The 14,880-nt window shown below is 40.6% G+C and overlaps 1 protein-coding gene across 1 annotated transcript; it reads left to right on the forward strand.

Moving 5' to 3' along the window:
• The first annotated feature begins 60 nt into the window (after positions 1-60).
• Positions 61-12,571, forward strand: copg2 (COPI coat complex subunit gamma 2). The gene is made up of 24 exons (XM_018757953.2): positions 61-160; positions 1,575-1,627; positions 1,969-2,049; positions 2,319-2,390; positions 2,770-2,849; positions 2,976-3,051; positions 3,779-3,871; positions 3,963-4,049; positions 4,197-4,354; positions 4,502-4,635; positions 4,752-4,819; positions 5,542-5,730; positions 6,551-6,646; positions 6,740-6,983; positions 7,071-7,146; positions 7,700-7,803; positions 8,085-8,210; positions 8,431-8,499; positions 8,656-8,795; positions 9,578-9,749; positions 9,856-9,953; positions 10,598-10,736; positions 10,891-10,989; positions 11,398-12,571. Exons 1-24 carry the CDS (start codon positions 124-126, stop codon positions 11,526-11,528), a joined length of 2,622 nt encoding a protein of 873 aa, XP_018613469.2. The 5' UTR covers positions 61-123; the 3' UTR covers positions 11,529-12,571.
• The last annotated feature ends 2,309 nt before the right edge of the window (positions 12,572-14,880 follow it).

A 14,880-nucleotide genomic window follows, 5' to 3' on the forward strand; every position in this document is an offset into this window, starting at 1 on the left:
TAAGATGTAGGAACAGTCATACTATCTGCGCATGCGCGTCCGGATCTGACATCACTTCCGCCTACGTGGAGCGTATCCAGATACCAAGCGACGTGGAAGTGGGATAACAGCTCGTCTGCAACAATGATAAAGAAGTTCGATAAAAAGGACGAGGAGTCTGGTGAGATTAATATGATTTAAAAGTAAGAAATAAGTCAGTAAGAGTGTGAACACGAATGACTGAAATGCCCGTAGATGTTTAGAGTACGGGCTCCCCTGCAGATCAGTCTGTGGAGAGGCCTTCTCAGTGTCCCCGGACAAACAACAACATCGACATGTCAAGTACGATGCGCTCTGATACATATTTGATTAAAACAGGAGTTTCTTCTGCATTATATTATATGTGGCTATTCAGTCTAAAACCAGCGCACGTAGGATGAGCACAGCCGTGCGCGTGTCTCGTCGCTCTGGAGAAATCTTGAAGTGTCGTTTTCGCTACGGATTTAGTCATTGTCTCTAAATTTAGTAATGTGTTTTGTTTAAGAATGAATTGAAAATAATAACCCTTCAGGAGTTACTGTTGCAAATTATTCGTCCGCCGAAGTTGTTTTCCATGGAATAAGCAGGATAGGATATGATATTGATATTTTAGTAAAGTAATAATATTCAGCATATGTCAGTGAAAGGTTTTACACCTGCTTCCGGCAATTACATTTTTTTTCCTTCAGAAGTAAAACAAAGCGTGTTCATGACTTGTGACAGGGTGTAAAATGACTAATTACTGTGTGGTTAGTGTAATACAGTGTCTTCAGAGAGGATTGAGGCTCTTCAGATTTGTGGACTTGTTTCAGAATTCTTGTGTAGATGAGCGTTTACTCGCGCTCCTTTTCGCGAACCGCTTGCCCTGAGTAGGGTCGTGGTGGTCTGGAGCCTATCCCAGAATCATTAGGTGCAAGGCTGAGCGGGGTACACTCTGGACTGGATGCCTGTCCAGGGTTGCAGGATAGCTACCCACACACACACACAAACTCTTCAGGCAGTTTAGTAACTACTTCACCTGAACTGCGTATCTTTGGACTGTGGGAGGAAACCAGAGTATCTGGAGGAAACCCATGGGGAGGACGTACTGAGCCGGATTCGAACCTACATTCAAATAGCTCTTACGCTGTGATTTGGCAAGGCTGCCAGCCCTGACAGATTTCAGTTTTTTATTTTTAATAAATTTTCCAAAAATTCACACATCATATGTTCACTTTGTCATTATGTTGTTTGTCGATTGGAAGGAAAAGAATGGATTAAGTTCATTTAGAAATTTGTCTGCAGCACAACAAAGTGGGAAAAAAACAGAGGGGTTTGAGTACTTTCTGAAGGTACTATATGTATCACGTATTTAGGAAGTACTTTCTTTTTCTCTGCTGCACTTTTATCTCCCCTGAGTGCAACTAACTTGTGCAGTGAAGAAAGCATAAAGTGTGACCCCAGGGAAGTGACAACACACTCGGTCCTGTTGCCCTAGTAGGGATCCTAAGTTCTTCTGGTCCTTCCTTATTCCTGTATTGTTATGCTCTGTAACTGTACATTGTCTCTCCATGTAGGAAGTGGCTCCAATCCTTTCCAACACTTGGAGAAGAGTGCAGTGTTACAGGAGGTAAACAAAACCAGTCTCTCTAATTCAGCCAAATTTGAATTTTGCTTCAGACGTGAAGGTGCCAGTTCACTGCTAGATGTTCTGGGTCACTTTTATTTGTATTAGTTTATTGCATACGCTTCCTCCATGCATGGACTGGACCTCTGATGACAAGATGTTGATGTCACTGTGTATATCTACAATCCTTTATTCGAACCCCTTAGGGGCCAGTGAATGTGAATGATAATCCTCTGCTCCACAATTTACCGTACATCATTTCTTTTATTCTTATGAATTCAAGTTCACAGTTTGCATTAATGTTCATTTTGGCTTTTTGTAAGTAGCTCATCTGTTCCTTTCAGGCTCGCATTTTTAATGAGACCCCCATTAACCCACGGCGATGTCTGCACATCCTCACCAAGATCATCTACCTACTCAACCAGGTGAGGTGCCTCAGAAGCCTTGCCACCTGCACTTCTGTGTTGTTGGAGCTGCATGTCTACAGTTGTATGGCTGGAAAGTGAGCATTTTACTCAAGTATTTCATGAATTATAGTGAACCAATGACAAGGAGTGATGTGGATCAGTTGTGGAAGAGATGGAGGTTGCTTTCCCTTTTTTCTTTGTGCTCTACATTCTTTGAGAATGATTTGTTTTTTACACTCGTTTGGGATGGTTTTTCACCCGACTGTTTTATTCACCTCTGTCTGCAGGGAGAACATTTTGGGACCACTGAGGCTACAGAAGCCTTCTTTGCTATGACTCGCCTTTTCCAGTCTAATGACGTTAGTATCTTTTAGTCTTCTTTTCACTGCCTCTGATTACTGCACTTTACATTCAGTTGTTTTGCTGGTGCTTTTTATGAAAGACAAGTTGTTGGATCAATGTATGCAGCTTAAAAAAGAGCTTTTTTTGTACAGGTGAAGCTGGTGTATGTAATTCGACTGGTAGTGTAGTGGTTAGAGTCACTGACTTTGGGTGCAAAAGTTGCAGGTTCTATCCCCACCTCTGGTTGTAGTACCCTTGAGCAAGGTACTTATCCTAAATTGCTCCAGTAAAATTACCCAGCTGTATAAATAAGTAAATAATTGTAAGTCGCTTTGGAGAAAAGGGTCAGCTAAATGAATACATGTAATGGAATTCTTTTTTTACGTATCACTACAGCAAACACTCCGTAGGATGTGCTATCTGACCATAAAGGAGATGGCAAACATCTCTGAAGATGTCATCATTGTGACCAGCAGGTAATGAGAAGGCTTAAAGTGATAGTTATACATAAATGAAAGCCAGTATCTGTAGTCATTGTGACATTGTGATGTTTACAGATGCAAAGACATGTGTTGACCAGTGTGCTATTTATTTTTTTTCAGTCTCACCAAGGACATGACTGGGAAGGAAGATGTTTACAGGGGTCCAGCCATCAGAGCGCTGTGCCGGATCACAGATGTAAGACTTTCTCACTAGCTGAATGGGTTGTTTTGGTGCTCTTTATGCTGCTCTTCCAAAAAAGCACATTTATAGACTACAGTTAGTGCAGAATGCAGCCTCTTCAATATTAACTAAAACAAAAAAGAGCTCATATGACTTCTGTAATTGTTAAATTCCATTGATTACCTCTAAGCTTTGCAATTTAAGATTCTTCTGTGAGTTTACGAGGCCATAAGTAGATTGGCACCAGAAAACGTTATCGATAGCCTTCTAGAGTACATTCTTAGCCATGTTTTTTGATCTTCAGGTTCAGACTTATTGCATATTCCTAAAGTTACACATAAGGATGGATAGGCAGATCTGTTTCTATGCACTGAGATGATGGAACAAAACCCCAATGTATATTAGCGTAGCAGATTCTGTGGATACTTTTAAAAAAGCTGCTCAAAGCATATTTTTAATTCAGCTTTTTATGAACCATTTAATGTTATTTTTCTAAATTTTTAATTTTTTAAAATATTAATGTTAAATTTATGTTAATGTTTAATAACAGTCTTTATTAAGATTAATTTTCTTTTTTGAAAAGTACTTCAAGCTGCAAGATTTTTTTGAAAGGTGCTATGTAAATGCCGTTGTTATTTGGAAACACCCACTGTTTTAAACATGGAAAATAGACAAGGATGTTAGAAAGAGTACTGTACATTGCACCAAGCCTTCCCTCTAACAAAGCAATCCCTTCTTTTAGACCACAATGTTGCAAGCCATAGAAAGGTACATGAAGCAGGCCATTGTGGATAAGGTCCCCAGTGTCTCCAGTTCTGCTCTGGTTTCCTCACTGGTGAGTCCAGCTCAATACACCTCAACGTAAGTGTAATAAAACTCGGCACAGTGGGCATATGTGTGATGAATCGAATATGTTCTGTTTGCAGCACATGGTTAAGATGAGCTATGATGTGGTGAAACGCTGGGTGAATGAGGCACAGGAAGCAGCCTCCAGTGACAACATCATGGTGCAGGTAGGTGAAATTTAATTTCAGGGTGTATATGTCTCTCCACATCACTGTGACTTACTGGGCCTTTGTACATATGGAGAACCGATAACTGGGTATCATGTCCTATGGCAGATTGGCTTGGTTTTAAAGTTATCTTCCCAATGATTGTAGTACCATGCCTTGGGCCTGCTGTACCACCTTCGCAAGAATGATCGCCTGGCTGTTTCCAAGATGTTGAACAAGTTCACCAAGTCTGGCCTTAAATCACCCTTTGCCTACTGCATGCTCATCCGCATCGCCAGCCGGCTGTTGGAAGAGACCGAGGGAGGGTATGTGTGTGCATGCGGGGGTACTTGGGATGCGCACGAATCTATAAGGTTTTTTCCTGGCTTTTTATGTTTATAAGTTTTGAGTGCAGTGTAAAAGGCCCATGTTACTGGAGTTTGTGTTTATTGGAGCCTCTCCTCTGTCTGCAGGCATGACAGCCCCCTGTTTGATTTCATTGAGAGTTGCCTGAGGAACAAACATGAGATGGTGGTGTATGAAGCCGCTTCTGCTATTGTCCACATGCCCAACTGCACTGCTCGTGAGCTGGCCCCAGCTGTGTCAGGTGACTTAACTGGAATGTTTGTGTGTATGTATGTGTGTGATGTGTAACATGCCCTGCAATGCACATTGCTTTGAAGACACTATGCCTTAAATCTCTTATGTTGTGTTTGTGGACAGTTCTCCAACTCTTCTGCAGCTCCCCAAAAGCAGCCCTCAGGTATGCTGCGGTCAGGACCCTCAACAAGGTACGACACACAATTCCTGGGACAGAACAAAATAATACAGCAATCCTTCAGTTTATGAAATTAATCCCTTTCCATAGATGGTGTGGATACCAAAACTTCCTGTACTACAAGCCTATTTCCCATTTCTTTAAATGGGGAAAATAATAATGTGTTCCCAAAGCTCTGTACAAAAACGAATTTTTACAAAATCACTGAAACAGAGTAAAACACCTTAATAATTATCAACCCATTTCCACATGATATATACCCAAAGGGGTCCTTAATGATTATGTTTAAGCAGTACATTTTGGAAACATATGGTTTTCCTTATATCTAGTGGTCAGCAAGAAATAGTCAGTAATGAGATTTGTTTAAAACATAAGTGCAGACAACAGTGTAAAATATGGCAGTTCACTGTAATGAACTGTTACTGTACTCTATGAGTGAAGAGAAGAACTGGGTGGGATAAGTGGAAGAGGGAGGAACCTTGGCAGTCATTCTTTCACTGCCACTGCAGAAATGCATGGAAAAAAAGCAAACATGAGACAGGAAACCAACAGCAAATAGCTGATGGTACAGCAGTGCCAACTACAGTACATTATTTTTGAATCATGTACTTTATTTTTTGTGCCGATGTGTGATGAAAGCAGTTGGTGTAGTAAATAATGGGATTCTCAATTTTGCTGCAGTTTCACCCCACTAGGGGATGTGTTTGTAATTGTTGTGTGTTGTGCTACCATCAGGTGGCGATGAAGCACCCTTCTGCTGTGACAGCTTGTAATCTTGACCTGGAGAACCTGATCACAGACTCGAACCGCAGTATTGCCACGCTAGCCATCACCACGTTGCTGAAAACTGGCAGCGAGAGCAGCGTGGACCGTCTGATGAAGCAGATCTCTTCCTTTGTGTCTGAGATCTCCGATGAGTTCAAGGTAATCATCTACTCCTCTGCTGCGCACTGGTAATTTATACATCATAATGAAGAACCTGGCTCATTTGTAATAAAATGCGAAACTATGAAATGACTTTGCAACCTAACTAAAAATCCATATTCACACAAGTGTGTGGGGAAAAATACATCCTTGTCTGCTTTACACTCATTGTTTGTGGTAAACCAGTGTTGCAAACCTCCTATGCTTCAGTTACAAGAATACTTTACTAGGAAATAATACAAATTTTAAATCCATACTTCTTCCTGATAAGGAGGAAAACACAAAGTGTGTCTGATATCAGAGCCATTACACAGTGTTTTTCCCATTTCAGTTTAGTACCCACATGACCATGAGTAAAACTCTTGTGACAGATTGTTGCGATATTATAAAGCTAAATGATGCACTGTATTTATTGCTTTTCAATATATTTTACAAATATAATTCTTAAATTGTATTGAAATAGTGCATTAATGAGAGGTTAAGAGCCTTACACTGAAAGGACTGCCTTGTTTGGTTGTGTTTTAATAACCAGTGTGGCATACTAAAGTTTTTCTTTTACTCGTGAGGTAATGATTTAAAACCTTTTGGTGAAAAATGGGAGAACTTTTGACATTTTTCTTATAGTATAGCACATAACAATTTGTTTTGCAAGCTGTCCGTAGGAACTAAGTCAACTTATATGCATGATTTTAACGTTTCATTTTTGTTAACCTACATTTTGTGTTTTGTACTTTATGTGGAAATTTAATCAAAGGGACCTTTATGAGCTACAGTATCTGCTGTGCCAGTGCCAGGTTTGACATTATGGGTTGTTCTTCAGGTGGTTGTGGTACAGGCAATCAGTGCTCTTTGCCAGAAGTATCCCAGGAAGCACAGCGTCATGATGAACTTCCTGTCCAACATGCTTCGAGATGATGTGAGTTTTTACATATCACATCTGTTTTTGGGGAGGTGGTACAAGTGGCTAATCACATTGTTAAATACCTCTTCCCCCCCCCCTTTGATACAGGGTGGGTTTGAGTACAAGCGGGCCATTGTGGATTGCATCATCGGCATCATCGAGGAGAACCCTGAGAGCAAGGAGACTGGCCTGGCGCACCTCTGCGAGTTCATCGAAGACTGTGAGCACACGGTCCTGGCCACCAAGATCTTGCATCTCCTTGGCAGAGAGGGCCCTCGCACACCCTCACCCTCCAAATATATACGCTTCATCTTCAACCGTGTGGTGCTGGAGAGTGAGGCCGTGCGTGCTGGTAAGTAAAGTGCTGTGACTTTTTTTACCCATGATCCACCCATGTTTTATGCTCATAAAGATTAACAGGGTCTCTCTTACTCTCCAGCTGCAGTTAGTGCCCTTGCCAAGTTTGGTGCCCAGAATGATGACCTGCTCCCCAGTGTGCTAGTACTGATGCAAAGGTGAGTAACCGTGTGGTTTAGTATAAGCCACAGTTTACCATGTGCAGTTGAGACGCCGTATTTCTCATTGACTCGGTCAGTGTGTTTATCGGGGATTGTGTTTTATTTCCAAAAGCTTTGTTTTAATAACAGCATGTCCTCTGTTGTCCCATTTAGATTCAAATTAACAGGCAAAGTGGTATAAAAAGGAAAAAAGATTTAGAAATGAAAGTGAAAATCATAGTGCAGCCTAATGAAAAACTACTGTAGGGTATTCTGTGTTAATCATGAATAATGTGTGAAATGAGTAAAAAAATATAACAGCACTTTTATACAACATGGGATTCATGCATATTTTCACAACATTCAAGCATATATTACACCATAAGAGTATATAAGGGGATTTATCACATAGGACAATGGTCATTGGAATCCTGCCACAGACAAGGACCCACCTGTATACTCTACTCGGATAAATCAAAATGACTAAATTCCATGCATCTTTTAAAATGAGATTTGGGAAAAATGGAAAAAATTGTTTAGAAATGATTTTTACATGTATGTTATGTTGCAGGTGTATGATGGACAGTGACGACGAGGTGCGAGACAGGGCGACTTTCTACATGAATGTTCTGCAACAGAAACAGAAGGCGCTGAATGCAGCCTACATTTTCAATGGTAATTCAAAGTGCTATGGGAGAAAAAGGCATCTGCTTCAAAACAGGGTTATGACCTGTAACTCCTCTGAACAACAGTCATTCTGGACACTATGGTGTCCAACGTCCGTGTTTTACGTTAAGGTCCATGTTGCCTTTCTGCTCGTCTTCTGGGAGGCTGAATTTCCATACTAGAGGATGTCTATTCCTGTAACAAATTTCTTTTATTGTTGTGTTTTTACCATTTTTCTGGTGGAGGTAATATTTTTGTGGCATGTTTGTTTTGCTGGTGTGTTGGCCCAGGTCTTTCTGTTTCCATCCCTGGGCTGGAGAAGTCTCTACATCAGTACACCCTGGAACCTTCTGAAAAACCCTTTGACATGAAGACTGTTCCCCTGGCAACAACACCGATCACTGAGCAGAAAACTGGTAAGAGTCCAAGAGATCAGGAGAGAAGTGGGTTTTGAAACCTTGGAGTGTTGAAAGGGATTCAGCAGTTGTGAGAGAGGGAGCCTTTTCTGCTGCATTGGAGCCAGAACTTAGTCTGTCCCATCAATAATATAAATATGATAGTTTGAATGTAGCATCTGCTGTTTGTGTGTCATCGTAATGTCTTTTAGTGTATTATAGCTGAATGATTCAATTTTAGAAATGGCCCCTGTGGCTTCCAGCAAACTCCCAGAGAAGTTGGCTCCTTCTCGGCAGGACATATACCAAGGTAAGGTGGTCCTCTGTTCCGCTTTGGCCTTCAGCATGTTTTATAACGAACCCTAATTGTACTGTTGTCCCCCCCCCCCCACCAGTTCACCATTCCAGTGTGAGCAGATGCCAGACTCTGTGCCTCCAGTATGCCATGTGCTTTCTGTCTTTATAGAGCAACTCGCTGCCATCCCAGAGTTCCAAGGTTTGGGTCCTCTGTTCAAGTCTTCGGAGCCTGTGCAGCTCACTGAGGCCGAGACAGAGTATGTGGTGCGCTGCATCAAGCACACCTTTGCCAATCACATGGTCTTTCAGGTATGCCCTCACCTTGTTGCACATCTTTGTTGGAACATGATCTGCAGGTTACATGGGTCACATAGAGAAGGGATTATTGTCAGTGAAAAAGGTTGACGCTACCAGTGGACTTTGGGTTACAATCTTGTGGCAAGTTGACTTTGATGGAGCAGCACCCTCATTATACAAAACCCAAGGATATTTTAACCATTAATATGCATGAATGCTGTGTTGTGTATTGGGCATTGCAATATTTTTCACTAATTTCACATATTGTTGGTGTTACAATAATGCCGATGTAGAATGATGCTATAAGTACTTTTCTATTTTCATTCAGAACTATTTAACTATCATTTCTAAATCTATTGTCTTCCACTGTTCAGCACCACCAAAGACTCCCTTTTTCTCTTGCTAGCTATTGTAAATAAATGGTGATTTGAAGAGAATCACAGAGGAAAAGTCACTGCTAGAGATGCGAACAATAACCTATACGGATGCCTTATGGCAGCATGACCAGCTAGTATTATTGTAGAGCAGAAGGGGAAATCATTGCTAAATGATACAACCAAATGTCCAGAGTCAAATAATATATGATTAATAGCCCTCGTAACTCCTGGTCATCATTAATTTGCATGTTGTAACTTGAAGACCACCTGTAGTGCAGAAATGGGCAGATACACTGCAGCGGTGGTTTTGTTCCAGTGAAATTGCAGTACGAATGTAAACATTAATTTTTCATGTTTCTCTGGTGTAGCGTTAACATATTTAACTTAGTGATGTTCTTCATTTCCACCCCTCCACAGTTTGATTGCACAAACACACTGAATGATCAGCTGCTACAGAAGGTAGTGGTGCAGATGGAGCCATCCGAAGCGTACGAGGTGGTTCAATATGTGCCAGCAGCCAGCCTACCCTACAGCCAACCCGGGTCTTGTTACTGCCTGGTGCGCCTACCGGAAGATGACCCAACAGCGGGTACACCGACTCTGCAGTTTTGCCTCGTGTTTATGCATATTAATCTTGTGTTTCTCCATTCAGTACAGTCACTCGTGTGTAACTGGCAACTCTGTGTGTTCATCAGTTTCCTGTACATTCAGCTGTACAATGAAATACCTGGTCCGGGACTGCGACCCTAACACGGGCGAGCCAGACGACGACGGCTACGATGACGAATATGTGGTATGAATTTAACCAACAATGTGGTTGTGAATGATTGTATTCGTTGTCTGGTTTTCACCCGTTTGGCAGCTCTATTAAGTTCCCTTATGATGGACTCAGGAAGGCAGCAATCTAGGCTTAGACCCCAAAATCTGTTCTGTTGTTAGTCAAGCTCTGCGCTTCTGCACATTAAGCAAAGCTCAGTCGATATTAGTCTGGTCATCTCACTTAAGATCCTTAATGAGTAGTGCAGGTTTAAGCTGTACACCATTTTCATTTATGAATTTAGCTGACCCTTTTCTCCAAAGCGATGTACAACTCAGTGAACAAAAGTGCTTTTCACTAACAGACGGAAAGACAGAGATACAGATTACTCGGAAGTACAAGTACAGTCACTTAGTCCAATACCACCGGCATATATTGCACATGTAGCTGCATAAAGAATTGATAGAGTAGCTTTTTAAAACATAAAGTAGAACACATTTATGGAGTAGATAGATGAGTGTGCTTGAAAGATGTTTTGAGACCCTTGAATGTTGAGAGATTTTCAGTTCTGTGTAAAATAACAAAGTTATCAAAAAATGTATGCAGTATTGCTTTTTAAGTCCTCCTGTTCAGTTACAGCCTCTGAGTCTCACCCTGTGCTCCCTATCGACCCCTTTCAGCTGGAAGATTTGGAAGTCACAGTAGCAGACCACATTCAGAAAGTGCTCAAGCCAAATTTTGCTGCAGCCTGGGAGGAGGTCGGCGACGAATTTGAGAAAGAAGAAACGTTTGCGCTGTCCTCTGTCCGAACTCTTGACGGTAACCTCCTAGTCTGCTGGAAAACAGTTTTAAGACACGTTAAAAAAATGACATTTATGCCATTAAGTGTCCATTACATTAGTGTGCCTGCTACTAGATGGGTCTTCTGATGGACTGACTCTATTTCATGATGGCTTGTTCCATGAACCCTCAGAGGCTGTCGGCAACATTATCAGTTTCCTGGGAATGCAGCCCTGTGAGCGATCTGATAAAGTCCCCGAAAATAAGAATTCCCACGTCCTATTTCTTGCAGGTGAGCGTTATTTACATTATATATGTTAATTTAGCTGACAAAGCGACTTAGTGTTAAGCTACTTAGTTATTTACCCATTTATACAGCTGGGTAATTTTATTGGTGCAATTTAGGGTAAGTACCTGACTCATGGGTGTTATAGCTGGGATTTGAACCCTGTAACATCTGGATCCAAAGGCAACAGCTCTAACCACTATGCTACCAGCTGCCCTCTTATGTGTTTATATCTCAACATAGAAACCATATAAACAAGTTTAATAAAAAGAACAAAGGAGAAATTTTTTTGTAGTATAGTTTAGAATTTTACTGAAGCGTTACTGAATAGCATGCCTTAAAAACAACAAACTGGTACTTGTATGATGTGACCGTACAAGTATAGTCTTGACAGCTGTCCCTCCCCTACCGCAGGTGTTTTCCGAGGGGGGCACGACGTGTTGGTACGGTCACGCTTGGCCTTGGCTGATGGCGTGACCATGCAGGTGACCGTGCGGAGCGGGGAAGAGACAGTGGTCGACGTTATCCTTGCCTCTGTGGGCTAGACGGTTCTGTTCCCGGGAGCCTACCAAACCGCTATAAGCCCATTTTGGGGAAGGAAGTTATAGTTTAGAAGTATATATCAAAAGTTTTCCTGGGTTAAAGTCACAGAGGCTATGCTAGCTTTTATGAGTAGCATGAACTCATTGTTGTCATACTGTGCAGAACTGCACTCCTGGTTTATTCTGTTTATCAAAAATGTCTCGCTAGGTTTCCTTCAGCATGGACCTGGAACTATGTAGGAAACTTGAAACTGAAATTTTCTGTTTCTTTCACTAACCTGTATCTGCAGTGCTGGTCTTGGACTCTTTTTCATCTCTTAATAAATGGTCATCATAAAGCTAAGAATTTATTTCTTTGATAGTTTTGAGATTTTTATTGTGGGGTATTTTTTCCTTCTTGAAACTTTGTCTGTGACGTTTCAGCCTTTGTCATGGTTTCAGTGTGCTTCGGTATTCTAAATATAAGGGCAAGATGCAGGAACATTTTGCAACTGTCAGCTGGTAGCGAATATAATGGAATGCGGAGTAGTCCTTTACACATGTCCAGATTTTCATCTGTATTTGCCACAGTGTAACAAGTGGAATTCCTCTTATTTCCCGAAACAACCTAATTTGTTCTCAGTGAGGTATACAGAAAACATCATGGGTTTTCTGTGAAATTCGATGACAGGTGTAAGGAAAAGACATGGTTCCACAATGAAATTTCAGGTAAATCAGTTATGCTAGATAGTCTGCCTTTTGGCTAAAATATAGTACCGATAACGTTTAAAAATATATATTTTGAAATGTTAAACAATTACAGATACATGAACATCAGTCCATTATGGGAAGACTTCACTAATAGATTCTTGAGCTGTGCTTTTTATATATAAAAAAAACTATGTACAGGACAAAAATAAATATAGATACACATTCAGCAGACACTTTTCTTCAGTGAAGACTATGTAGTTTTATCAGCCCATGCCTTGTTCACTTAAGGTGACACACTGCTAGATACACTACTTACAATGGGTCAGTCATCCATACACCAGTGAAACACACTTCGTCACACACTATGGGTGTTTCTAGAGTCACCAGTTTACCTGGACAGTATGTCTTTGTCTAAGAAACCAGAGCACCCAGAGGAAACCAACACAGATTCCACACAAACTGAGCAGGGATTGAACCCACATCTCACACCTCACAGGTACTGTGAGACAGTAGCGCTTCTTACTGTGCCACTAATGTTTGATGCTTGTTAACTATCTAGTAGAGAAAGAGCAACAGGAATGAGAACCATTACCAAGTGGAAAGTAAAGACTGTGGTTGTTGACCTCTGTTTAATATTTATTGATTCTAGCAGTTATTTTGGAACCAAATAATAGTCAAAATAAGCCCCAAGGTTTTTATTTCTTTTTTAAAAACTAGCTAAATAACATGAATCTGCCAACATGTTTTGCTGAAAATGTCTGGTTTCAATATTTTGTGTTTTTGTGAATCTCGATGAGAAAATACAATGCCGTTTAAAAGTGTGTGGAGCCCTTGTGTCCTTAGTTTTATCATGAAATGGTTATTTAATGAGAATCAGTGCTTCTCATGTGACACAATAGGTGTTTAATAAGTTGCATTGGTTACACCAAGTAGGTAAGTAGAATCATGGGTGTAAATCATGGTCATTTATTAGTTTTACATATTTCTTTTAAGATTTAACATTTCAGTTGTACATGTTTAATATCTTATATAAGAATAATGACCATCCCTATAGGGTTCAAATACTTTCAAGCAGCACTTTTACTGTATTCTTTTACATAGTGTAATAGCTCTTAAATTAGAGGTCTGGAGTAGAAAGGGAACAAACTGCTGGATTAACCAGTTTAAAAATCAAAGAGAAACATTTTTTCGCTTCACTTATACTGGGGTAAAATGATCTTATCGTCTGGAAAGAGGAACAACATTTCCGATGTGAAGAACATCTCTGAGGTTTCACCATCAGTTGAGATGCCATCATCAGTGCTACCAGTGTTCTTTCTTGTTCCTAGTATTGTTTATCCCTCCAGCACTCCTGTAGCACACTTATACACATCTTACCATTAAAAATACAGATAAACTGCAATCAACAGAAAACATTTGCCGGTGTGTTTATTTTAAAACATTTGTAACATTTGTTAATCCTTGTTGAGAAGGGTTTATTGTGATTACATGGTATTAACTGACAACCAAATATTGTCCCTTTTTCTTAAAAGCAATGAGGGTCCAGATCCTTTCTTTCATGTCTTAGGAATCAAAATGATTGATGATCATGATGATGATGATTATTATTGTTATTGCTATTATTATTATTATTGCATCCAGGTTGACACATCAATTTTTCTTGATGTGTAGCACCCAAAAGAAACTTGTGCTCATCTGCTCTTTCTAACCTGTATATCTCATATGCCAAATGTGATGTCACAACCAGAAAGCTCACAGGTTCACTGGTTCATAGGTACAATATCATAGCGTTATGACTTGATGTATTTTTGTTGTTTCCACACTAGGATATATTGTATATATTATGTGTTATATACTATGGTTAGTCATTTGTCATCCACTTTTTTGGTCTGCGATCACAATGTGATTTGTGCTTTGTGTCCTTACTCCCAGGGTGACCACCTGGCCAACCCATCAGCTGTTTGTCCCTCCTGCAGCTCCAAAAGCCATAAACGTGTCAGGACACCAGGCCCGTTTCTAAAGTTTAATGAGTTTGAGAGAAAATGCTCATGGGGTGAGCAGCCCGAGACTCGCGCACGGGCCTCGCGCCAGTAGCATAGTTGCGGCTGTGTGTGTTTGTTCGCGTGGCGCACATTTCAAACTATGAAAACACCAGTGTAACAGCCAAGCTTCAATTTCTGTGCTCGTCGCCTGACTGAACGTGGCATCCGCACCTCTGACTCCCGAAACCTGCTGGATACCGCATGGTCTCCATTTCAAAGTATTTTTGTAAATCCATTATAATTTGGTGAGCTATTTAAAACCATTGTTTGTTCTTAATTAATGGTATCCATTTTTTAAGACAGTGTTGCTGCTTTAAGATGCTAGGTTTTTATATCTTTGCTCATATTGTCTTTTATAGACATTGCTGATGATTTGAAAGTTAGTTCAGCTTTTGAAAAATCTCTTTCTTAAAACTCGTGATCAGTAAATTACATGACATAAACAGACAAACAAGTGGTTCCACTTTCCTCTTTCTGTGATCAGGACCTGCAGATACAATCAGGGCCAAAATATTGGCACCCTTGGGCTCTTTGCAAATAGGGCAGCATAGTGAATAGTGCTGTTGTCTCACAGCACCTGGGTGGTGCGGTAGGGTGTGGGTTTGATCCCCACTTGGTCTTTG

Source organism: Scleropages formosus, chromosome 5, assembly GCF_900964775.1.
Source record: "Scleropages formosus chromosome 5, fSclFor1.1, whole genome shotgun sequence".
Lineage (NCBI taxonomy): Eukaryota > Metazoa > Chordata > Actinopteri > Osteoglossiformes > Osteoglossidae > Scleropages > Scleropages formosus.

Coding starts and splice junctions, on each gene's coding strand:
- copg2 (XM_018757953.2), top strand. CDS start 124: ATGATAAAGAAGTTCGATAAAAAGGACGAGGAGTCTG. Junction 4,050..4,196: donor GTGACAACATCATGGTGCAG/GTAGGTGAAATT, acceptor CAATGATTGTAG/TACCATGCCTTGGGCCTGCT. Junction 5,731..6,550: donor AGATCTCCGATGAGTTCAAG/GTAATCATCTAC, acceptor GTTGTTCTTCAG/GTGGTTGTGGTACAGGCAAT.